Source organism: Rhinichthys klamathensis, unplaced genomic scaffold (genome assembly GCF_029890125.1).
Source record: "Rhinichthys klamathensis goyatoka isolate OS25496 unplaced genomic scaffold, OSU_Roscu_1.1 h1tg001101l_1, whole genome shotgun sequence".
NCBI classification, from domain to species: Eukaryota; Metazoa; Chordata; class Actinopteri; order Cypriniformes; family Leuciscidae; genus Rhinichthys; species Rhinichthys klamathensis.
Genome location: NW_026607343.1, coordinates 69,933 through 96,931, shown reverse-complemented (window position 1 = coordinate 96,931; position 26,999 = coordinate 69,933). Strand labels below are relative to the sequence as shown.

At 37.9% G+C, this 26,999-nt stretch overlaps 1 protein-coding gene across 1 annotated transcript in view; it reads right to left on the bottom strand.

Moving 5' to 3' along the window:
* The window catches only part of tusc3 (tumor suppressor candidate 3), a 109,338-nt gene that overhangs the window by 45,109 nt on the left and 37,230 nt on the right, over window positions 1-26,999 (bottom strand). Inside the window, exons 2-6 of the mRNA XM_056244801.1 lie at window positions 19,730-19,899; window positions 17,688-17,805; window positions 8,155-8,295; window positions 3,248-3,388; window positions 2,514-2,603 (exon numbers count right to left, since the gene is read on the bottom strand). Of these exons, the coding sequence (XP_056100776.1) occupies window positions 2,514-2,603; window positions 3,248-3,388; window positions 8,155-8,295; window positions 17,688-17,805; window positions 19,730-19,899 (660 nt within the window). The remainder of the gene's footprint in view (window positions 1-2,513; window positions 2,604-3,247; window positions 3,389-8,154; window positions 8,296-17,687; window positions 17,806-19,729; window positions 19,900-26,999) is intronic.

The following is a 26,999-nucleotide window of genomic DNA, read 5'->3' as shown; positions in this document are numbered from 1 at the left end:
GGAGATTTGTGGGATGCACATCCAGGGCACGAAGCTCCCGTTCCACCACATCCCAGATGCTCTATTGGGTTGAGATCTGGTGACTGTGGGGGCCATTTTAGTACAGTGAACTCATTGTCATGTTCAAGAAAACATTTTGAAATGATTCGAGCTTTGTGACATGGTGCATTATCCTGCTGGAAATAGCCATCAGAGGATGGGTACATGGTGGCCATAAAGGGATGGACATGGTCAGAAACAATGCTCAGGTAGGCCGTGGCATTTAAACGATGCCCAATTGGCACTAAGGGGCCTAAAGTGTGCCAAGAAAACATCCCCCACACCATTACACCACCACCACCAGCCTGCACAGTGGTAACAAGGCACGATGGATCCATGTTCTCATTCTGTTTACGCCAAATTCTGACTCTACCATCTGAATGTCTCAACAGAAATCGAGACTCATCAGACCAGGCAACATTTTTCCAGTCATCAACTTTCCAATTTTGGTGAGCTCTTGCAAATTGTAGCCTTTTTCCTATTTGTAGTGGAGATGAGTGGTACCCGGTGGGGTCTTCTGCTGTTGTAGCCCATCCGCCTCAAGGTTGTGCGTGTTGTGGCTTCACAAATGCTTTGCTGCATACCTCGGTTGTAACGAGTGGTTATTTCAGTCAAAGTTGCTCTTCTATCAGCTTGAATCAACAAGGCCTTTTCGCCCACAGGACTGCCGCATACTGGATGTTTTTCCCTTTTCACACCATTCTTTGTAAACCCTAGAAAGGGTCGTGCTTGAAAATCCCAGTAACTGAGCAGATTGTGAAATACTCAGACCGGCCCGTCTGGCACCAACAACCATGCCACGCTCAAAATTGCTTAAATCACCTTTCTTTCCCATTCTGACATTCAGTTTGGAGTTCAGGAGATTGTCTTGACCAGGACCACACCCCTAAATGCATTGAAGCAACTGGCATGTGATTGGTTGATTATATAATTGCATTAATGAGAAATTGAACAGGTGTTCCTAATAATCATTTAGGTGAGTGTATAGTACAGTCATCTGTAAATATTTGTATTTTATGTTTTTTAAACTTGGTTTTCTCAAAGTGACATCATGCACTTACGTACAAACCTAAAATGCTTTATAACCTGCATATATTCACCTCTGACACACCAGTTTGATACTGTAAATGTGGTTTGATGTTGCATGATCGCCAAACAGCAAAGTACAGTCTGATTTAGATGATTGTCTGCTCTTTACTCTGTTGCTGGTTTATGTGGCATTTGAGTAAACATTCACTTTGTGAATTTTATAAGATACTCGCTTAAGGTAAAGACAAACAGTTTTGCGTAATGCAAATCGTGTTTGACAATCACTAAACTTTCCACGAAAACACTGTTCTTTATGATAAATGTATTTTTTGAAAACTGAATAGGGGCAATAGTCTGGAAATATTCACAAATTTTTTCCACACTTATCCAGACATGGAAATGACTCAAATCAAATTCCATATTTTTCCAACATGTGTAGGAACCCTGCTATATTAATATTTGCACACACACATTACCGTTAAAATAAAATTGAAAGAAAATGTATACTTTTATTCAACAAGTATGCTTTTAATCAAAAGTGACAGTAAAAACATTTTGGATGTTACAAATTCTAATAAAAATAAATGCTGTTCATTTCAACTTTATATTTGCCAAATAATTCTGAAAAAAGTATTATGTTTTCCACATTGATAATAATAAGAAATGTTATTATACAAGAAATAAGCATATTAGAATGGTTTCTAAAGAATAATGTAACACTGTTGACTGGAATAATGTCTGCTTAATTCCGTTTTACCATCGCAGGAATAAAATATATTTTTAAACATATTATATAGAAGACCGTTGAATGGTAATGTATGGTAGTGTGTGTGTGTATGTTAAATATATATAGTATACAGTTATAATAGTAACAGTATTTACAATGTCTCTATTTCATAGATTGTTTTTGCCTCGTATTCCTAGAAACATTGAGAGTGGAGACATGAAAGTATAGGGGGTAAAGCAGAGGGAGGGATGGTTAGATCTGAAAATGTCACGAGCCGGATTCAAATTCGGGTCCTCTGTGCAAAAAAACCCCCCCAAAAAACAATGCATGTGCTCTACCATCCAGGTCACTTCTCCGACATCCAATTCACATTTTTTCGTAGTTCTGTCTGGCTCCATCACATTATTTGTGTACCAGTTCTATTTACACTGAGTGCAATATTTTTTATTTATGAATGTAGGCTATACCCTTTGTAAGAATTAAAGTTCCACAGGATTCATTGCCCGAGAACTGACAGGATGGGCCATATACCAAGAAGAACTTGAGCTTGTTTTTCGTATGCAAAACTTCACATAACAGATAGCCATTTAATGGATAGACACAAACAAAGAAAAACAAGTCATGAAAGAGCACAAACTGAGTTTGGAGAGGTTTAGACAAGTGGTGTGACACATATGGAGCTCTGAGACAAGAAGAGGGCTCTATGGGTAGCACTTACCACTTGACCATTTTGAGGGTTCTTGTGGGCATACGGAGGACCACGAATATGATTCCACATCTGACCTGACGTCATGGCAAACACCACACACTGAAGAAAAAAAAAAGAGATGGAGAGAGAGATTTGTTAGGTGAGTGAACGATAAAGATTGATTACATTCTAGCAGTCTGCAAAAAAAAAAAAAAAAAAAAAAAAAACCTTTCCTCAAACTGCCATTATAATCAATATGGTGGATAACAAACTTTATCCATCAGAGCAGTAAAGGTCAGCCTTCAGACTTTGGAGAATAAATATTGAAAGCCCAAGTTCTACAATTTACAGAGAGCACAACACTTTCAATCAAACTTTTATGCAAGACACAGCACATAATTTGGGCCCCAGGTGGTAAAAAGCACAATGACTCTATGCTTTCTCCCCTTGAGCTGTTGTCTTCTGTTTTTATTGCATCATCTTGGGTTTAGATACAATAAATTGGCCTATTTTATGGCTTAAAAACTCTATAAATAATTTTAATCTAGGTTTACTCCATGGTCAGCTGGTTTTAGTTTTTTTTTTAAAGGACCTTATAAAGCAATAGCAAAAGTGTTGAAGTTGAACGGTTCTAGGGCCAGAGAGAGATGACCATTGTACTGCTGCCAAGATAGGCGCTGTTGTTTAATCTGGCCAGTTTTTAACTGAAAGCATGGCTCCTGCATTTAAATTTTAATTTGGGCTAAATAATCAACATTAGGCACCAGTGCGGCCATGGCCCAGCCAGTCTTGTTGTAGATGAACTCCAAGTTGTTTCTGCGCAGGTAGAGGAGCCCACCGACCAGAGACACCAGCAGAGCCAGAGCGATCGTACCCGAGTAGTTGGGTGGCCGGAAGACCCGAATCTAGACAAACAAAACAAAACAAATATCAACTTTTGACCAACACCTTATATTTAAGAAATAACGACTTGAATCCCAATGCTCCATGAACAATGAATGGTGCAATTAAGTGGATGCAACAGACTTTCTGTAAAAAGTTAAGATGTTAACATGTCAGTGTCACAGCTTACAGAAGTTTGTGTTTGATAAGGGACCTAGAAATACAATTTTAAATACTTATTGATTGGACACAATTACAATCCTTAGAATTCACAATTACATCAAAATTTCAACAATTCTAACATGGTTTAAAATGGTTCAAATAAAAATTTTGGACCCTGTTATGACTGAATATAATTGTACTAATTACAATAGTGGTAGCATAAAGCATACAAATTGTCAACACAAGTAAAATGTTGACCCTTGACAGAGTATGGTAATAGCATTTGTATTATTAACACCAACAACAGCATTAAAGCTTACAGCAATTTATATAGAGAGATACAAATAAGTAACAAGTAAACAAATATTTAAAGATCGATAGATAGATAGATGTCAGACAGACAGACAGACAGATAGATAACACAACAATTTCTCAGGAATTGGTAAATGCAAGCCTGTTAAAATAGGGTTTTTAAAACATGGAAAGAAGAAGATGACAGTATTCTGATACCTGTCATGTTATGTTTCTCCAAGACAAACAAGAGAAATAATAAAGAAATATCTATATCAGGGTCAAAAAGCATCAAACTGAAAAAAAATTAAGAGGAAATTAAACCCCGAGTTCAACTGTTAAAACACTGCAATCTCAAGGCCAACCTTGGTAACCATCATAGTTAAAAACAGTCATTGGCAGTTTGTAAAACTTTATTTTAAAAACCTTTCATTTGTAAATGGCAGTTTTTGAACTGCTTTCAACCACTTGAATTTGTATGTTATGGTCTGAATATCTTACTTTTAATGAAACCTTTCCTGATGAGGAAACTTCATTCCAAACCACTGCATGTGAAGTCACTAACTGTCTGCAGCGAGGCAATTGCCTTAGGTATCAGACAGCCATTGTCTTTTGAATTCATTCATTCCTGCAAAGGTTGACGATCCATCCCTTCCCTCTTGCACTCTTTTCTTCGCCTTAGGCCAAAAGTAGACCCAGAGGGCTAGTAAGTCTAAGACGCATTGGACGCTCAGGATGCTCTATTTATGAGTGTTGTGATGCGAGACCCAGAGGGCTGTAAACACGTTTAGTGCCTGTCGTTCAAGGTCTTAAAGTTCAAAATGTGTACTACAGCTTCTGCTGCTGCCTCCGAATCAGATCAGATTAATCTAGGACACAAATGGCCAACTTCATCTATAATTCTGTCAACTCCAGGGGGTGGACGAGCAACGATCCAATGCGCACAGATAGGCCGACAAAGACAAATAGCTAATGTTATGGTGATTTAGTAAACAGAGTAATCAAATAAATAAAAAAAATAAAATAAAAAAATAAATAAAATAAAAAGTTATGGTTAATTAGTAAACAGAGTTATAAAAATAATAATAATAATAAAATAAAAAACTTTTGAAACATAGTAAAAGTCTTTCAGTGCCTATTCAAAAATGTGAAATGGAGATGAATCAAAGATAATGGGCCCTATTTTAACGATCTAAGAGCATGGTCTAAAGGGCAGGGCGCAATTGCACTTAGGTGTATCCAAATCCACTTTTGCTAGTTTAACGACGGGAAAAATGGTCGGCGCGCGCTGCGCATAATCTAAAAGGGTTGTCCCTATTCTCTTAATGAGTAATGGGTGTCTTTTGGGCGTAACGTGAAATACACCAATCTGAGTCTCATCTCCCATTCCCTTTAAAAGCCAGTTGCGCTCGCACCTTGGCGGATTGCTATTTACAAGACGGAATTTGCAAGCGGAAAGACTGAACGCGTCTCCAGAGCACAAACGGATCTGCTCGTGCGCGAGGTTAGAGCGCGCAAGCAGACCGTCTACGGGACAAGCCGGATTCCACCATATCTTTATGTACACAATATTAATATTTTACATTGTAATCCTTTTATTTTTAATATTTGACTAGTTTGTGTGCTGCTACGCATCCGTGTGTGTGTAATAAGCAGAGTGTACACGTGTTGTGGACCCGCCTATAGGCACATATTACTAACGCGCTCTTTAAATAACATAAAAAATCTATTTCAGTTGCCTCAAAATAGCAACGCTCCAACAACGCGCCTGAACAAACCTCACTTTCAGACCAGCACGCCCATGGGCGCAAAAATAGGCGCAAATGCATTTGCTATTTAAACAATATGGCGCAGGACGTGAAAATGATAACTGCGTCGGGCTGAAACTAGCAAAAAAACACTTGCGTCGTGCTTGGCGCTGTATTGCGCCGGGTGTATGATAGGGCCCAATGAGTCCAGCTTGGAGGGGAGAGCATTACTGACATACGATCTCCGCTGAAATCTACAGTGGTTCTAAATCAGTGCACTCCATTTAAAAAAAGTAGCTTTTCATCAACTGATTTATCTCAGCCCTTCCCTAAAAGTGATATATATATATATATATATATATATATATATACCTTAAGTGACTTATTCAAAAATATTAAAGCTGAAACCGAGGTAGAGTCTTAATAAGGCAACTGAATTAGTGCCAGTGCTCCAAGGCAGTCGTCTGTAAATGCATTAAGGTGCCGGTGATATTTTTCAATGAGAGCTCCTCTGGAGGGAAAATCTATGTTAACATGATGGGGAAATTGATGTTATCTGTCTCCATTTCCACGAGACCCCGTATCTGGGTCTGCCTTCGCATAAAATCGCTGCTCGGTTCTACTTCGTAGGCTTTGTGAATCTCTCAGTTTGCACATTTCATCACTGATCTGATATTTTTTTTTTTTATAATTGCATTGGCAAAAAGCTAGATTTGCCAAGCACGCTGGAAGGAGTTCACTATCCCAAACAGATTCAACAAAGTAAGGATTACAGAAGCCTGTACTGTAATCATTAAAAACACAGAAGAAATCCTTTAATCAAAAGAGTGTTTATATTTGACATCAGTCTTGCAGGATGTCAGACACATAATTATACTTTCAAGCTTTTGGCATCAGTTATACAATCACTATATTATTATGTATAATAACTGTGCTAACGTGTCTTGAAAGGTCATAAAGAGGTTGCATTTTCAAGAGATGGGAGAAAAGATGTTACTTATCACTTTTAAAAAGTGTATTGAGATTTATTTCTGCCCATTTTGGCATCTGCAATGTTGCACAAACGCTGCATCTCAAATGAGTATTAGTCAAACTAACAAATGCAAATTAATTTCTTAAAAAACAGCCATCAGGCAAAAGACACCACACTGTAAACCCAAATAATAAAAAAAAAAAAAAAAAAAAAAAAAGTAATCAGTTACATTACAAAAAAGTTAAGAAGGTCAAAGCTTAAGCAAGCAGAACTGGCAGATTTTTATTTTGTACTCGTATATTTTAATTGCTCTTAACTTGCAATACTTGAGTAAGCTAACTCATACATTTAACTTAAAATGATCACGTTATTTCAATTTAAATATGTTTAGTAGTGGGAACTTGACTAGCTTTAAATAGCTAATTCAGTGCTAACTTGCTAATTGTTAACACAATGCTTTGCAATAGCGGATTGAGAACAGCAATAAAGAACAGTTGTCATATATCTGTTCTCAAACCAAGCTCATATGTCTACTCGTCTCCATGATGGCAACCCCCCAAAAAACCCACATAACAGAAACTCTTCAAAATTAGCATAGCAAAACATTAAACACTATTAAATCTCACACTTAACATTAATCTTGCACACACAATCATATAACACTTCATTTTAGCATTTACTCTCCACTTCAAGTGTCACGGCTAAGCATGCAGGGAAATATAAAATCCCAGCCCAGTTAAAAAAAAAGAATAATAAAAAAGTTCACAAAACAATGAATCAATTTAGTTTACTTTAAATGTGTCAGTATTGTGAACTCAAAAGAAAGTTCTACATTCCCATAAAAGTTCATTTGATTTAACTAATTTGTTTAATTTAAGTGTTTCTTATAGCAATAATTTTTTGAGCATTAGTATTATAAAATAATGCATCATAAAAGTAAAAAAAGAAAAGTTTGAGACAGATCGCAAATAAATGTGTCTGGAAGGCAGAGCACTTCAAAGCAGTGCTTTTACGTTTCAAAATGCTGTCAGTCACGTACATTATGCATTTACAATTTTATTTGCTAGACATTGAAATGCACCAAGAGTGATATAAAATAAATACAGTAACATTTGTAGAATATGTACAAATACTTTTAAGTAAGTTTTGTTAACATCTTTGAAAGAAGTCTATTATGCTCACCAAAATTGCATTTTTTAACCAAACAGTACAGTAGTGAAATATTATTACAATTTAAAATAACTGTTTTCTATTTTAATATATTAAAAAAATTATATATTCCTGTGATGGCAAAGCTGAATTTTCAGCATCATTACTCCAGTCTTCAGTATCAAATTATGTAATAACTCTACATTCTAATATGCTGATTTGATGCTCAAGAAACACTTATAGTTATTATCAATGTGGACAGCTGTGCTGATATATTTAAGTGGAAATCATGATAACGTTTTCCAGGAAGAAAGTTAAAAAGAACAGCATTTATTTGAAACAGAAATTTGTAACCTTATAAGTATATTTACCGTCACTTTTGATCAATTTAATGCATCTTTGCTGAATAAAAGTATACATTTATTTAAAAAAAAGAATGCTAGTGCAGCAGTATATCATACAGTACCTGCACATCAGTACGGTCTGCAATCCACTTGGCCAGCTGCTCAGAGGCAAAGCCAATCCGCTGAAGGTCAAAGGTGTCTGCCCTCTTCGGCTTCCCTTTAGCTGGGAAATGCATGAATGTGGGGGCAGAGTTCATGTTTAGCTGGAGGAGAGAGAGAGAAGAGGAAGAAAAGGCAGGACATATGAGAGAGAAGAGTAACAGGAAGCATAGGAAGGGAGGAGAGGGGAGGGGAATGATGAATTGAAGAGAAACAAGAGTACAAAAACATTCATATCTGCTAATAAATCAATAAAGCAGCAGGAACGGTGTGATGTGTATTACAGAGATTTCTTTTAATAAGGAAACAGGAGCAATTGAAGATCCTCCAGAGGGAGGTAAATTACCCACTACAAGAACGAAGGGTCAGAGAGAGAGAACAACTGGATGAAAAAAATAAAATGATAGAGTTAAAAGCAGAGGGTTCGGCGAAATATTCTGAAAGTGTAAATTTTTGACCCAATGCTGTTTCAGCTAAGGATGTGCATGAGTACTTGAGTACTCTGAAGTGACAGCAGTCATCGATCGCAAAAAAAGCACTTTGTTCTTAATTTTGTGATTTGTTAGTCTTTTTTGGTGATACCTTGCAGTCCAAATGAGTCAAACTAGTCAAGTGATGAACACTTCGGAAAGGATTTCAGGGTGTTCAAACAGGACGTGTTCTTTCTTTCAAAAGAAAGTGGACTGAGTGTAACTCAGTGGAACACAATGGAGGGTGTTGTGAGATGTTTAAATGTTTTTTTTTACGTATTTTTTTTTTTATATAACTGTTTTAACATGACACACAGCCAATAAATAACACCACATGTGGTGTGATAAGTTGAAAAGTTTGTGAAAAAAATGACCCAAAATTCCCATCTCTAGTTCCAACCTTGTATTTTCTTTCTTCTGTGAAACACAAAAGGAAATATTCTTTCTGAGCTGCTCTATTACATAAAAAAAATGTGGAAAGTGATGTATAATGGCAAACTCCAAAAAGGACAAAAAAGGAGCATACAAATATCATAAAAGTAATCCACATGTCTTGTGCTCTATATTAAAAACGTTTTCTAAAGCCCCATGGTCAAACTTGCTGTGCCATTGTATCCATTGAAGTTCTTATTATTGTTATTCTTCTGCTTCTTCTTCTGTTCTTGATATGGGCTGGAACAGCTTGTGAAAAAGTTATGCAATTTGCCACAGACATTTTCCGAAAAACATACTTTTTCGTACTCCTCCTAGGCCGTTGTTCCGACTTTCACAAAATTTTTATCAGATCATCTTCAGGCCATGCAGACACAAAGTTATGGAATTCAAGTTGATTTGTCAAACCGTTCTCAAATAACGCGCAAAATAATTCAACAAATAGAATTTTAGACTGTATCTCCACAACGCTTTAGCATATTCGGACTAAACTTGGTGTGTGTTATGAAAACCATGACCTGATGGTACCTGCACAGTTTCAGTGCAGTGCCACCTAGTGGTCAGGTGATATGAAAAATGGCTTTTTTTGTTTATAACTTCTTGGCCAAAAATTGTGTCTTTAGATTCGGTGCAGCAAGTCAAACAATACCCAATTTTTCCATATCGGCCATTTTGGGCTTCGGCCATTTTGAATTTTGTCGTAAAATGCTATATTTTACGAACTCATTGGGGATCGTTACGAAACTCTGTACTTGGCTGAGCTTCCTGTTCGACATTTTGATTTTCTTTTAAAAAAAACCCTACTTTTTCAAACTTCTCCTAAAGTGTTGGTCCAATTTTCACCAAATTTGAGTCAGATCATCTTCCAGACCAGGCTGGCAAAAAAGTTCTGGATTTCGGATCGATGGACGAAACGGTTTTCTTATACCGCATCAACAAATTTGAAGGCATGATGCCAAAACGATTCTGAGGCTGTATCTTGCAATGCTTTGGCATATTTACACCAAACACTGCATGTGTCATTGTGACCACACACCACATCAATTTGGTCACAGTGTCACCTATTGGTCAAAAGTGATAAACCATTAAATCATATTATTAATGACTGTATATGATTTTTCAACCATTTTGCCTAAAATTATCTTAATATGTCTTTAATTGGTCATTGACGAAGTTGGTCTGATGATCCCAGCCATGATAGCATGACTTATCGTGCCTTCTTTGTGTTTGGCCCCTTAATTGACTAAGATCAGTAAACTTAAATTTTGCAATATGGCTTTAATTTGTAATAGTTTCTCACACTAAGCTATTATTTGGGCTTAGAAATAATATTGTGCATGAGTCATATGAATGGCGTTTTCCCCCCTTAACAGTACACTAATATTTAATATAGTCTAATATTTGGAATAATTAAGATTTTTTTCAACTATGTTTTTGAAAGAAGTCCTTACTCGAATTAACCAATTTCTATTTACTTTTTTTGTTTTAAATGTAATTAATTTAAAAGCTGAATTTTCAGCAGCCATTACTCCAATTGTCAGTGTCACATGATCCTTCAGAAATCATTCTTACATGCAGATTTGGTGCTCAATAAACATTTTGAAATGTTGAAAACAGTTTTTGCTGCATAATATAGGAGTGTAGCCTAGAAATCTAGACGCACCCTAGCGACAGCAAAAAATATTTTGCAGCAAAGTGTGGTCTAGCAACTCTCCGTTGGCTTTTCGAGCTGGAAAAAACAAACTCTGGTCAAGCCAATCACATCGTGTATAGAGTTGGTGGGCGGGCTTAACAATGACGGCAGAGATGTGACGGTTTCGCATGATTTCCATAGGTGATTTCCCTGCTACTTGAAAACAAAGAAGATGATGCAGGCGAACAGCGGTCTTTCGAAACGGCTTTGGCCGCGACTCTGGAGGACTTGGAGTTAAGAGAACGTAACTTAAGTCATTCTTAAAAAAGGGAAGATGTGTTCGGAGTTTTGACGATCGGATACGGCAAAAGTTTAATATATCAACTAGCTCCGCTGGGGGGGAAACGCATGGGACTCACACAGCCACAGCCGTTCGTTGCTCTGGTTGGTTGTAGCGTTGTCCTATTGCGTGCAGGGGGATTTTGAAAGACAACCGTTTATCCCGCCCCTCGGATTGGGATTGAGGTATGCCAATAGGGGATTATCACGCTGATACGTAGTACTTCCGCATTCAGTGATCTTTGTGCACTGCCACTTCCGTTGAATCACCGATCACTCTGGCGAACTGATGACGGACTACACTAAGTTTATTTATACGGCATCCCTGGTAAATTAGTCTGATTCACTAAAGTGCCGGCTACAAACAAACGTGCTTCCTTGTTTTATTTTAAAGTTTGGACCTTAATCCAGGCGACCCCTTTAATCCACTTCTTCCTTATACTCAATTCAGTCGGGAATCCATGAGAACTTAAGTAGGGTTAGCGTTGTTCGTTAGATTTACAAAGTGGAACAGAGCAGTGACATCTAGCCTTCGTTTCAGCCATTGTTGAACTGCGTCGGAAGTGGACATGCACAAAGTTGACAAATCCCGCCCATGAAACCCGGAAGCGTGATAATCCCCTATTGTGAGTTCCCATCAAGCGGCAACCTCCCTGTCTCTCTCTTGAAACCAACACGGAAGTGAATTAAACTGCAATTCATCTACTGACGGCTTGAGGCTGGAGGCAGAAGTGAGTCAACTCAAATCTGTATCTCCCCCATGTTAAAATGCCCAATTTTACAGCAGAAAAAAACATGTTTACAGCCTGGAGCAAAAAGTGGTTTTAGTCTTTATAGCTTATTTTGCCCTTCATGACAACTGTGAGGGGGGTGAATTTTTTTACAACTCATCCGTTTAAATTATATTAAAGCTGCATAATTAAGGGCGTGGCCACTTGAGTGACAGGCGGATTGCGGCCGTTTGTCTGCTGTCTGATAGCGTCACTCTCAGCTAATTCCAGCAGCTGCTGTACTTGCCATCTCTGCCGTGTTTGTGCTTTTTCGGGATTATTTCATACAATTTAATACACGCATTATACCTTCGCCCACGCCGTTGGATTCCGTTGTTGTCAAGTATGGAGCATAGACTGGTATGGAGAGGCGCTGTATTTCCAGTTGTTTTCCTCGCATGCACCAACGTTAATGGATGTCTGACAATTTCTTTTCTAAAAACGTCTATAGATATAGAGACCACACTCGTTATGTGGTATTAATGCTCTCACGGAACAGATATGCTTGTTTAACTTTTTAGTGTTAAATAAAAAGTACCGTCAGATAACATCCTGCAGGTGTCATGCTTTCTCTCCGTCCATTTAATAGATGCACACACTTGAATGAGCGCGGGTTTCTAGTGCATTTACTTGAACTACTGAAGTAATATATTTGGTTTAACCCATTTGAGAAATTGAGAGGCGGCCAAAATGGACTGAATAAAGCTCTTTACGAACTTGACGTGCGATGCCATGCTGACTGACATGTATGCGCATGAATCACTGTCACACCCACAAGTTTAGAGCAATATTGTAAGTTACTGCATGATAATACATTTTTACAGCAGAATAACAATACATCATACACAGTCTCACTTTTAGTTACGTCTTTTACCTATTATAATATTTCGAAGGGCAAAAACATGAACTATTGGCTTTTATTCTTCAATCAGCTGTCACTTTAGCGCAAGGCCAGTAGCATATAGCATTAGCACCTCAGCTCCATCCACGTCCCGCCTCTTTGTCCAATTTATTTTATCCGGTAGTGACGAGAGGTGACGCGCTGCCAAGATGGCGACGGCTGGCCCCGCCCACTTTAGGCTTCAAAAACGCTCTTCAGAAACCTACGGGTGACGTCACTAACACTACGTCCATATTTTTTTTTACAGTCTATGGTTCCCAAATGCACGCATAAGTTCCGCATTTGACGCAAGGCTGCTCTTCAGTTTCCGGTTGGGGAGATTTAAAGCGGAGGAAAACCGAGGAAAACGGGATTATGGCAGAGTCTTCAAAATGTACTGTCCTCTCGTCTTTGAAACGAAACTTTAATACGTTTAGATGTAATTTTATATATAGTTATGTTTATTTAATATAATAAACAAAGAAGCATAAGCTAAATGACGGGTTTCTGTTTTGTCTGTTTTTGTGACTAATGTTTCTTTAGTATAGCAATAGAGTATAAAAACCAATATAAATTCTCGGTATAGCATTGGACTCTACGATCGGCGGAAGTAATCCAGCATCCTTAGACCTTCACCGGAAATACCCCCTTGCATAGAGCCCATAGGAATGAGTCATGGGCTTAGAAGGCATATATAGTGCATGAGTCATATGTATATGGAGCTTTGCAGTGTCACCATCCATCTTCGTTGTAAGGAAAAGTGCAGCTGGGCATTCTTTCTCTCTAATATCTTATTTTATGTTTTCACAGAAGAAAGAAAACAATATGGGGTCAAAATTACATGACGGTGAATATATATTTTTTATCCTTCGCATTAAAGAACATAATAAATCTACCTAAGTGATATTCATGTAATTACATATAATTTCAAACACGGGGAGCAATCATGTAATCGCTGGTGATGAAATAGTCTCTTAAAAACATTGGGGAACGTTATTAACCAGCACCTCTAACACACATCTGTTTATTAGCATACTAATGGACTGACTAATAATGCTGTCCCCATGCTGGATGAAAACACATCAAATCAACATTAACCCACATGTCCTCCAAGAAATGGGTTTGGTGCGGGTGAACAGAAGCCCTTGCAGTTTTCCAGAATGCATAGGCTTTGCCACACTAGAATTATTTCTTTAGCATAGGAAAATTATTTCGGACCTCATAACAGATATGGGTAAATTGGTATGACATTACCCCGAGGACTGAATAATAAATTATATTGAATTTAAAATATTAAAGTATACCACATATTCCTGTTTCTTCATGAAGCTCCACTAAAGGGACTGGAAGTTTTAATTGTGTAACAACTAGTTTTGTAGTTAATGTATTTATGTACAGTCACTTACAGTTACAATACCAGCCACTCTAATAAATGTGAAAACCTCACCATTACAATAGCGCTGTGAGATATCTGATCTGGCAACTGTAACCCAAAGGCTTAAATCCTAGATTCGTGATTATTCCAAACAAAGCATTATGTAAACTAGGATACACTAAGAAATCACAAAGATCATTTGAGTCTTGTCCACTATACTTTCCTGAGGGGTTGATGTCTTTATGAGCTGGAGCAATTTGTTTTACTAGAATGCATACGGTTTTTGATGAACCCAAATAAAAAAAAAACTCCACAGAGGAAACAACAGCAAGTCAGTAGTGCTAATCTAATTGATGACTATTACCCTAGATACAGCTGTGCACACATCTATAGGCGCAAGGATATGTCAGTTTATGATAAAGCTTCTTACACAAACTTACTCTCTTTAGTGTGCAAATTGCAGTAGAATAGCTACATATCAGCGTGTGTTAAATTAATGTGCATGTTCTGTGTCATAGAGATTTTCTTCTCTATAATTTGCTTCTGAGAAGTGTGACATTTCATTACATGGAAAATAGACGGGGAGCTATTTTCCATTTGATTGTTCTTGCTGCTTTTTAAAATGTAATTCCTGAAGTTGTCAGGCTCTGACAAATTAGAAGTTGAGACCATCTGAGCATGAATGTGAAACATCAGCTCTATGCATAGCCAGAAGAATGGAACAAAGAGTTAATGTGGGCAGGAAACGCTTGTCTTTTCTGAGCTTGGTTTAATTTGATTTAAATTATACACCTATTTTGTATGGTTGGTTATTATTAAATAATTACCATGAACAAAGTCATCACATCTTTTGACCAATGATTTCATTAGGTCAGAGCGATTAATCGTAATTGATTTTCGATTTCGGCTTCTAACTATTATGAAAACAAGATAATCAATGTAAAATGCTAATGGATTCGGATAGGAACCTAAACGTGTACACACAAAAATGTCACAATGCCTTTTTGGAGAGTATTGACATGAACAGTGGGTTATGTCTTCAGTAAACGCACAAAGTTGAGAAAGAAAACGCGTGTTTAACAGTATATTGGATCCACGCATCAGCTCTTAAAGTGACAGCAGCCTAATATACCTGCTGCAGTCTGTCATTATGATAATCAAACAACAAATGACAAAGGAAAATCACTCAGTGATCTTGACTAAATAACTTAAGTAGCTTTAATTAGGATCAATCTATATTTACAGTGTACAGCAAGACTATGCAGTGTTATTTTACATTTGACTAATCAATTTTTGTTGAATTACTTGAAAAATATTTTTTTTTGTTGAATACTCTATTACTTATCTGAATACCACAGTGTTAGTACCTGTACAGAGCCATAGAGAGAAAGAGTTGCGACACGCTTTGATGTCGCCGCGACGGCTGTCACGTGGTTCATGTAAGCCCCATTAGTTCCAAAACACACGCGGGCTGTCATGTTCTTCTATGGACAGACAGCAGCGATTGGATTATTAAACGGTAAATATAAAATAAAACACACACCCAAGTACTTTTTAAGCTGTTATTGCATTTTGTTAATGTCACTTTTGCATTTGGAGAGGCAGGGTGACAACTTAGATAAGTTTTAGGCTATTTTTTTGGAGGGAAAAGCTTAGTGTTCATGTTCGCATGGGTAGTACGTTAGCACTGGCTTTAGCGGCTCTAACTTAACTTTTCCATGTCATTCATCTGATGATGGACGTCTCATGATATTTATTTTAGCACAACTGGGCTGTATTAGGCTATTGATTCCCGTGATCTTGCTTATAAATTCCGATTCAGCCATTAGCCTATACCTTCGTGATCACGCAAAGAGGTCTGCAGTCCGTTCAGAATTCCAACCAACACAAAATATAAATAATTACGCTGTGCATGTACAAATGAATGATTTAGGAGGGAAATAGACTGCTCCCATAACGTAGAAAGCAACGACTATATACAGCAATGTTCGGTAAATATTCAACCGAAAAATATTCTTCATAAAATTAAACCGGAGAGATAGTTAATGAGTGAATTAACTATGTTCCTAAATACATATAAGCACATGCATAACCCTCCCTAACCCATTTAAATAAATGAATTGTGTGTGTGTGTGTGTGTGTGTGTGTGTATATAATATTATATATAGGTTATATATATATATATATATATATATATATATACATATATATTTAAAATATTATTAAAAATATTATATATTATATACATCAGGTTACCAGTTAGCTAACGTTAGTGAAGTGTTGGTCACGTAAGCTATCGCTGCAATTAACCTATTATCTTCCAATAAACATTTACTAAAACTGGCTACATTAAATATAACTACAGACTAGATTCACGAGAGGTCGGCTAATGTGTGTAAAAGTAAAAAAATACAGTAATTTCATTAATTTACCAGCGAACGTACTTCTGAAGCACTGAAAATGAATGGGGTTCAATGCTGGAACTATCAGTGTTTGGAACTATTGGCTGCTCCACGACACGCGTTACTTCCGCATTCCAAAGTTCCTATGGCGGTCTATGGGAGTGTCGCAACTCTTTCTCTCTATGGCTCTGTACCTGTACATCTTCCTGAAAAAAATGAAAACACTGTTAATTTAATTTGGTTTCGTTCTATTTATTTGTCAGTTTTGTTTGTAATTAGTTTCTTTGTTCTTATTGTATTGCTGACTTTTTACTTGTCTCATGTAATCATTTTGAGGAGCTTTATCTTACATTAGTTAACCTAGAATTAGTTTTTGCTGAAGTATCGGTAATTGTGAAATTTCGTGAAATTTGATCTTATTGCCACCAACAACTGTGTAAAATAATCGTGATTTCAATATTGAACAGAAATAATCATGATTATGATATTTGCCATAATCGAGCAGCCCTAGATTCCATACATTCTTCAGTCACAAAGAGCACTTTCAGAGCTGAGCATAACTAGAAAAAATATATTCACTAGAAAAATGTCCTTGACTTTTCATTGTCAGGCAAACTATTACTATTACTACTTCTACTAATAATAATATTTTTAATAGTATTTTTAGTATTTTTATAATACTAAAATTAGTATTATACATTATTTCAGAAGAACCATTATTTGAACCAAATAGCAACTGTTAAAATTAGTAAATTTGAAAAATGTTAACTTAAAATTTCTAATCAAGACATGTTTTTACACTAATCGTAAAAAATAATAATATATAATTTAAGTAATTAATCTGCATGTAACAATATATCAATAATATTACTAAACAGCAATATTTACCTACATACATTAAAATAAATTAAATTAATGTCAAATACCATGTGAGTGATACTTTTTATATGCCATTTAAGATATTTAACAAATATATGACAATATTAGATTTTTTTGCTGGCAATTTTGAAGTGAATTGAATACATTTAAATAATTTTAAGGAACCAAGGACACTTTGCAGGCCTGGAAATCACTGTAAAATTCCCTGATATGTCTGTTCTCTCTCTGCAGGGCCCTCTGCATGAACCAAATCGCTAGACAGACCAGACCAAATCCATGTGAATGAGAGTTAAAGAGAGAGGATATGAATGTTTACCTGTTGAAAGACGTCAGCGCCCTCATCATAATCCACAACCGTGAAGAAGAGTTTGTTAGAGAAGGCCGAAGAGTATCGCCAGGAGTTAGCCAGAACCTGATACTCCTCATTAGCTTGCCTATGAGAGAGAGACATTTTCAGAAGCAGAGAGATAGACAGAGAGAGAGAGAGAGAAGAGAAAGAGAAGAAGGACAAGAAGGACTTCATTAGAGGAGTGTCATCTCACTGTTACTTATTACAGTGATTGCTGTTTATTCCACACTAGGTGGACAGTATAAAGAGAACAAGAGAATAAAAGATGAGCAGACAATGCTGCTAATTAGGTATCTGTTCTTTTGCAGATGCAAAAAAGATGTCCACCTGCCAGTTCCCGGAAATTGTCACTGTGTTGTCCACCACAAATACATAAACTAACAGAATTGATGAAGTAGGATCAAAAGCACTCACATCACTTCAAAGATCTCATGTTTTTCCCCATATACTCGCATAGACAAGCAACACATATCAAGTGAGAGTTCATTTGGATTTCACACCCTGCACATAAAATAAGTCTTATTTCGGGTTACATGCTGCACCTCCAGGTCACTACCTTCCGTAACGGCCAAATCCAGACAACAGACACTCCCATCATTGTAAACTCTACAGGGATCCCAATGCCCTCTGGATCAGTTTATGAAAGGATAGGTATCCCATGTTCATAATTGTATACAACAAATATCATCCAAATAGTGCTAAATAAACATACATTTACAGATTGAAAGCGTCCGGTTTAAATACTTGTTAAATGCATCAATAAACGAAATGCACCCATAAACATCAATAAAGCAGAGCACTCTGCAGATGGCAAAAACAAACAATGTTTAAATATGCATGATTATACACATTAATGTTTCATGTAATGCTGAGTGTCCATTTTTAAGAAGCGAGGGCCGAGCTGACGTTAACTGATCTGTCATTGAGACTTTACTGCAGTCAAAAGTGCTCTGGAGAGCAAAGTCCTTCGGGACATGGGTAAAATGGCATTTCATGAACACATTTGGGGAGATGACAAAAAGCACAGCACTGACTCGGTATTTGAGAAGCAATTCCTGTTCTCTGATTATGACATTTAAGACTTTTCCCCTCATGCTATTTAAGATACTTAAAAAGACTTTTTACAGCCTTCAATTCAAAGTGACTAAGACATTTTGAAACTTTTAAGGACCCTTGGACAACATACAGGCATGAAAGTGAGGTTGAATGACTAGTTGATTTAAGAAATATGTCTGAATCTATGTGATGTAGCAACAATGCTACAGTGGGGATGGATTGAAAGACTTTTCCATGCAAACTATCTAACGGCTAAAGTTACAGATAGACTGTTCAACTTCTAGTCAATTAGTCAACCATTGTTACCTATTCCTACAGTATTCAAGACAAAATAATGAAGGGAGAAAAAAATCAATTACGAATTGACAGGGATGGGGATTGAGGGCAAATAAGGAGGAAAAAATGAGAATACATAAACATGTGATTTGAGTAGACAGCAGATAATTAAAAAAGCATTAGGGGTCACGTTGACGTGGTCGGGTGACTGGGCGCTTAAAGGTCGATCTGCTTTAAATTAACTTCCTCTATTTTGGTACCACACATGACTGTTCCAGTCCGTTATCTTTATTCAATGAAGCTGGTAGATGATGTTCTGAATTCTGAATAGGACTAGAGGGAGTGGTTCACACTCCGAGGCTTGATATTCAGCTGAGGAACACGACTGTGCGAGCACGGAGTCATTTTAGCCAACGATTGAAGGATAATGAGGGGAGAGATGGATGTGAGGTGAGCGGATGGGGGCTAAGTAGCTGTCGTGGGATAAATAGATGGGAATGATGTCTGGGATGAGGCTGCTTGGGAATAGACAGATGTAGAAAGCTCTCCAGTGGTGCTCTGGGGCAGATCAAATCTTAATATAAGTCCGTGTTTACGCCTGGTGTTATTGTTTTACTTCAGTAAATACAGCATTATACCTGTGGACAGACACTAAAAGATGAATGTGTGTGTCTCACCTGCAGACAGAACATTGTCTCTGGGGTTGTAGCGCGGTGAACATCACAATAACGGAATAGTTCCGGGGTGGAGCTTTGACGAACCGCCGGAACTTATCCCCGTTCATACGGATCACAGAACGTCGGGAACTCCACTCCATCATTTGCTCCACCTTCTCTGCCAGCATGTTCTAGAAGAAACAGATTGGGATAGAGAAAAGTACAGAGTTGCGTACTGTCCAGATACTAAAGAATCTTTGCACTAACATAACAAATTCTCCAAGCAAACAGAAATAGAAAAAAAAAACATAAGCCAACATAAGCAACTTGTCCTTCATAAAACAAATGAACAACAACAACAAAAAAATGTCAGGTCAGGATAGGAAGCTGAACTGATCTGTAACTGCAAAAGTCAACATCATATTTCTTTGATGTTTACACTCAAAGAAAGACATTCTGTAAATGTCACCATAAAGATTGCTTGTTGACGGAAGAATGCGTGGCTAAAGGAAAAACTAGGTAGCACACGATGAGTTCAATACGATCTCAGGGCAGGAGTTGTCTAGTGGTGTACTGTAAAACCATTTCTATAGCAGCTCAGGCATCACACAAATAGCACTCCGCATAAGAGCTTGACCTTCAATTTATTTGAACAGTTTCTTGAAGTGTTGGTATTGTTAACTAAAAGTAAAACTACAACTTTTTTTTCCATTTATTAAAATAAATCTGAAATAAAACAAAATATTATATGAAAATCAAGTCAGAAATGGTGCACTTGTTACTAACTGAAATAAAAAGTTGAAGTTGTAAAATTATTAAACTAAAACGGAAATAAAGCTAGTATAAAAAAACGAAATTACTAAAACTTAAACCAAAATAAAAATAAAAATAAAAATAAATAAAAGCCAATTCAAAATATGAATACTAAAACAACACTGGTTTTGCCCTTGGTTTAAACCTTTCGAAAAAAGCTGGCATAATTTTGCAATGTGTCATTCATGATTTTTATAATCATTTTATTTCCACTATATTGTATTTTGATGGAAAATAAGCAAGTAGGCTGCATGTGAAGACAGAACGAGAGCACACACGTATAAGGACATCCCATATAACATAGGACCTCAACTCCCATCATTAAATTAAGAACAAGGTTAGAGAACAGGAGTGGCTCTCTTTACTTCTGTCCTTCAAAATGCTCTGCTTTTATCCTTGCACACAGGTGTGCAAACCCAAGAACTTAGAATTCGAAATTGATCAAAGCTCATTTAAGTTATTTAATGCTTAAGTCACTTTTGAAACCTTTAAAATGGAGCCAAATATAAATATGCTCAATTTTGAATTCAAGTTAACATTAAATAAATTGGTAACTTATTAAATGCGTTCCATGTCACAGTAAAATTTAATTGCACGCACCAAATAACACTAATGAACAACATGCACTTTCTAATGAAATTGTGGGAAAGCATACAGAAGGTAATGCTATAATTCTATGTATGTGTAATGTGTCAGTGCTAGCAGGACAGTAAATTAGTTTCTACAACACTTTTGGCTCGAGATTGTGTACACCAAAATTATAAACCATTTTCATTAGTAATTCGACATTGTGATTTGAGCCTCGAATTAATCTGATACAATTTTCACAATTCAGCACAAAAACATACACTATACTTTATCGTACTACACACTCTATGCCCCAATGCCCTGTTTCTTGTTCTCGTCTTCCCCCTCTTTTCCCTCCATCCCTCTCTCTCTTATCATCAGCAATAACTTGTCTTTTATATATTTGTGTCCTGCTTTTTTTCTGCCCAAAGTTGACGACACTTTAGATGTTATGGCTCTGGGCACACATTTGTTTAAAAGGATGATCAGAGGAGTGTGTAAACTCAAGGGCACGTTGCATTATTTAGCTGCATTTGTTGTGGACTGGAAGAGTCTGACAGAAAGGAGGCAAGTGATGGCTCTGTCAGTGAGCCCAAATTGAAACATTGTGCGGAGGTCACCCCAGGCTTGACAAGATAGATGTTTGTTAGCATTGGTAAGGAAGCAGGCAAAAAAAGCACTATTCATGCAGTTCAACATATCCTTGCCATCTCTTTTGTTTTGCTGTCTGAGGAATATGCTATAATGCAGGGATGCACCGAAATGAAAATTCTGGGCCGAACGGAAACCGAAAATTCTGGATGCACTTGGCCGAAAACCGAAAATGAATTAAATAAAGTTGTGCATCTTCGGAGGCGCAACCGCTCGCAAAGTCACAAAACATGCTGAGCCAGAGTGAAACCTTTTTTCTCTTTCAGCCAAAAACGGAAAATGCTATTTTCGGTCGATAATTTTCGGCAGCCGCAATTTCGGTGCATTCCTAATATAAAGTAATGTAAGTGATGGTCTGGGGGAGGGGCAATGTAGTGTTTGTGTGGGAACAAATAACTTTTAAAATAAAAAAAGTAAGAGTTAGGCTATATATTTCCATGATACTAGGCTGTGACACACCAAGCCAACATCAAAGAACTAGCGGTGATGAAAGCAGACTGTATTGTTGCATTGCATTTGTCCGGGCCAAAAAGAGCTAGCAAAAAACTTTCTATAACAGCAGGTGCCAGTAGTCTGTATTCCTCATTCTAAAAGGGAAATCGGAACTAGGGCTGTGTCCGAAATCGCCTACATTAGTCCACTAATATAGTTCACTTAAAGGAATGAATGAAAAAGAGTGTGCGAATTCAAACAATGAGTGCGCCAGAAGGGTAGTTTTGCGTAGTTTGTGCTTGCCGTTTAATAATTCATTGAAACTTGGCGAACTGTTAGCTCCAGTAGTAAGATGAAACAATTTATCTTGAACTTTGTCATGGAAACGATGTATAAATCTTATTTAAACCAGTTAATAATCAATTAAAAAGGAATTTATACCTGTATGATATTATGCTGTACCCACATTGGACCAAAGGTTTGGAAAATGAATGGATATATACACTCACCTAAAGGATTATTAGGAACAGCTGTTCAATTTCTCATTAATGCAATTATCTAATCAACCAATCACATGGCAGTTGCTGCAATGCATTTAGGGGTGTGGTCCTGGTCAAGACAATCTCCTGAACTCCAAACTGAATGTCAAAATAGGAAAGAAAGGTGATTTAAGCAATTTTGAGCGTGGCATGGTTGTTGGTGCCAAACGGGCCGGTCTGAGTATTTCACAATCTGCTCAGTTACTGGGATTTTCACGCACAACCATTTCTAGGGTTTACAAAGAATGGTGTGAAAAGGGAAAAACATCCAGTATGCGGCAGTCCAGTGGGCGAAAATGCCTTGTTGATGCTAGAGGTCAGAGGAGAATGGGGCGACTGATTCAAGCTGATAGAAGAGCAACTTTGACTGAAATAACCACTCGTTACAACCGAGGTATGCAGCAAAGCATTTGTGAAGCCACAACACGCACAACTTTGAGGCAGATGGGCTACAACAGCAGAAGACCCCACCGGGTACCACTCATCTCCACTACAAATAGAAAAAAGAGGCTACAATTTGCAAGAGCTCACCAAAATTGGACAGTTGAAGACTGGAAAAATGTTGCCTGGTCTGATGAGTCTCGATTTCTGTTAAAACATTCAGATGGTAGAGTCAGAATTTGGCATAAACAGAATGAGAACATGGATCCATCATGCCTTCTTACCACAGTGCAGGCTGGTGGTGGTGGTGGTGTAATGGTGTGGGGGATGTTTTCTTGGTACACTTTAGGCCCCTTAGTGCCAATCGGGTATTGTTTAAATGCCACTGCCTACGTGAGCATTGTTTCTGACCATGTCCATCCCTTTATGGCCACCATGTACCCATCCTCATATGGCTACTTCCAGCAGGATAATGCACCATGTCACAAAGCTCGAATCATTTCAAATTGGTTTCTTGAACATGACAATGAGTTCACTGTACTAAAATGGCCCCCACAGTCACCAGATCTCAACCCAATAGAGCATCTTTGGGATGTGGTGGAACGGGAGCTTCGTGCCCTGGATGTGCATCCCACAAATCTCCATCAACTGCAAGATGCTATCCTATCAACATGGGCCAACATTTCTAAAGAATGCTTTCAGCACCTTTCATCAATGCCATGTAGAATTAAGGCAGTTCTGAAGGCGAAAGGGGGTCAAACACAGTATTAGTATGGTGTTCCTAATAATCCTTTAGGTGAGTATATATATATTAGGGCTGGGCAAGTTAACGCGTTATTATTGCGTTAACGCATTTATTAATTAATGCCGACAATTTTTTTATCGCACGTTAACGCAGTTTTTTTTATTTTTTTTATTTTGAAAGTCCGTTGCACACTGGCTCTGAATAGGACATAGGCCTACAGTCAAACCATGGATCACAGGAGGGGTGGGATGTTGGTCAGCCAGCAAATAACCCACCCAAACCAGCAGTGGAGAGAGGCTTTGGCAGGTTCTCTCAGGTGAACAGAAAGGGAGACAGCGCTCCGCGAGTGAATGACAGGCGCTCTATGGATAGTAACCATGGCAACGGCTTCTGTGCGCTACGCAGCTGTAGTCTTTTTAACTTAAATTAAAATTAAACATAACTTTACCTGATGTGCCTGCGTGTAGTTTAGCGGGGAGGCTCTGCAATGTGAATTCCCTTCTGTTGATGTCCTGATAACTATTTAAATATTGGAAACTCACAAACAGCGAGCCGAGGATCAGTCTCTCTTCCAATGATTTTGTACTGCGCGTCGTGTACAAAAAGTTATAGACAATCAAAGTCCTTTTAGAGAATTCAACTTCGGCAACGGGCGGGCGCGGGCGCGTGCGTGAGGCGAGCGCGTGAGGCGAGCGCGTGAGGCGAGCGCGTGAGGCGAGCATGACCGCAACAGTTTCACAGAACGCACCCGCTTGTCGCTGCACCTTGTGCTCGACCAATTCACCTCACTCTAAAAGGCTGATTTATACTTCTGTGTCGGACTTACGCTATACACTACGCGTTGGTTGGTTTTACTTCTGCATCGTTGTCCGCGTTGACGCGCAATTACACATGCAGAAGGAGCATGTGAAACCCGTGGAGCGGTTCTAGCAATCACAGCGCTTGCGGTACGCGTGGAATTGACGCGTTGTTACATTTTTTGGAGAGGTGCACGTCAGGGTACGACGTAAGTTCGACGCAGAAGTATAAATTGGGCTTTACCTCTGTTTAATGCAATCTTAGTGTACGTGGGAAACCATGGCATGACCAAACCTAAGCTACTATCAGAGAAGTAACGTTGGTCGACTTATATCTCATGACCTCTGACTACATGACTTAGACATGACTTAGACTCTGACTTAGACTGTTTCTGCTGCTAAAAGATACCTGTTGATACCTGTTAAGAAAAAAAACAAGAAAACTGGACTCGTTTTAACAAGCTAGATAAAAGGTAATGCCCTGGCAGTGGCAAATAGCTTTGTTTTAATATTTGATTTGATTACATTAATGTTTAAGTTGAGATTTACAATAAATATTTTATTGCTGTGTAAAGGGAATACTGCTGGTATAAAGCACCTTATTTGTTTAAAGTTTTTGCAAACCACATGTTATTACACTTTTGTGTATATAGCAGTACATTTAAATCAAAAGTGAGTAATACACTACTTTAGAATTCATTATTAAAGTTTGCGTGTAACAATGCGATTAATCGCGATTAATCGCAAGAAAATCCTGCGATTAATCGCGATTAAAAATTTTAATCGTTGCCCAGCACTAATATATATATATATATATATATATATATATATATCTTCTGGTCAGACGTGGGATTTTTTTTGGCTCGCAACTCACAGCATTATGAGTTAGCCGTTGAGTGTACATCGGTTGTACACTCGTTATAGTGGAGCATCATGGGATTGAACGAGTGCACTCAATAACGACCACTATGGTTTCGGACACAACTACAAATGGCTGTCCCCTCAAATAGTGCCCTATTTAAGGGCATGAGGGCGATTTCGGACACAGTCTAGGACTGCAGCGCTTGCTTATTTTGAATATATGAATCATGTTCAACAGTTGGTCTCCACTTTCTTCATTCCAGACGTTCATGATGTTATGAAAATATTCTTGTATTGGAAAGCTCAGATTAGACAAAGTTGTGAAATTAGAAGAGCCTTTTGTTTGTGCTCTGGTGACTTGCTTGCTTTTGTCACTTCTGTTTTTCTTCTCGTGCACTGGTTCACTTAGCTAAACAATCAGAGTGGTCTCTCTCAACAACAGCTCTGATGCTGATTCAACATTCTCAATCGACCGAAAAGCTGCCCATGGTGGTGTGAATCGTGTCAACGGTGTGGAACACACCGCAAAAACTTGGCTGACAGATACTCTATATATCTGCCGACATCACAGCCTTTACAGTCCTTGAGCAGAGGTATCTGATTCGAGATAGGGACACAATCCTACAGGTTAGCTCCATTCGTAATTAAACACACCTGAATCAGCTAATCAAGGTATTCATGATTAATAGAAACTTCCAGGGAAGTGTGTCAGGGCAGGTTGGAAACTCTGCAGGACAATCATGGCCCTCCGGAAGCATATGCCCCCCATTATCCAACCAATAAATTTCAGATCTTGGAATTTTTACCAACACTCTCTGAAGAAAAAAAAAAAGGTACAAAAGCTGTCAATGGGGCAGTACCCAATAAAAATGTAAACATCGTACCTAAAGAGTTTATACCTAAACGGTACATATTAGAATGCTTTTAAAGGGTATTGTCCCAATGACAGCATTTGTACCATTTTTATCTGAGAGTGAACGAGCCGAAGAGTTCAATCTGGTGTGTCTGATTAGGAAGAGTTTGAATGTGCACTGTTGGGTGTGCCTCCAGGACAGGGTTGGGAAACACTGACCTAGACGTTACAAAATCGTAAACTCGTCCGGGTTTGTGCAACGACATAGATCCCCATGGAATTGCTGATTAAATAAAGTATCTCAGCACAAATAGTGCTCATGTGCTGAGCACACACACACATACACACTAATCTGAACATGTCATTTCTCCTCCTGTCTCTTTTGTGCGCTTGTCAGTCTTCTTTAGGGAAATGAGGAAAAAAAAAGGGTTTCCACCCACAATGTCCAAACAGCTTGGCTGTCAGTTTAGCTGTCAATCAGACCGGCATTAATGATGTGCTGTACTGACCACGATGCGAGGGACCAGCCAAGCGTAGAGGAAAAGAGAGGAACAGTGTCCAAACTACAAAGACTGTTTCCTCACGTTTGATTCCTCTGATATTTCTTTCCTTTCTTCTATTCTATTCTATTCTATTCTATTCTATTCTATTC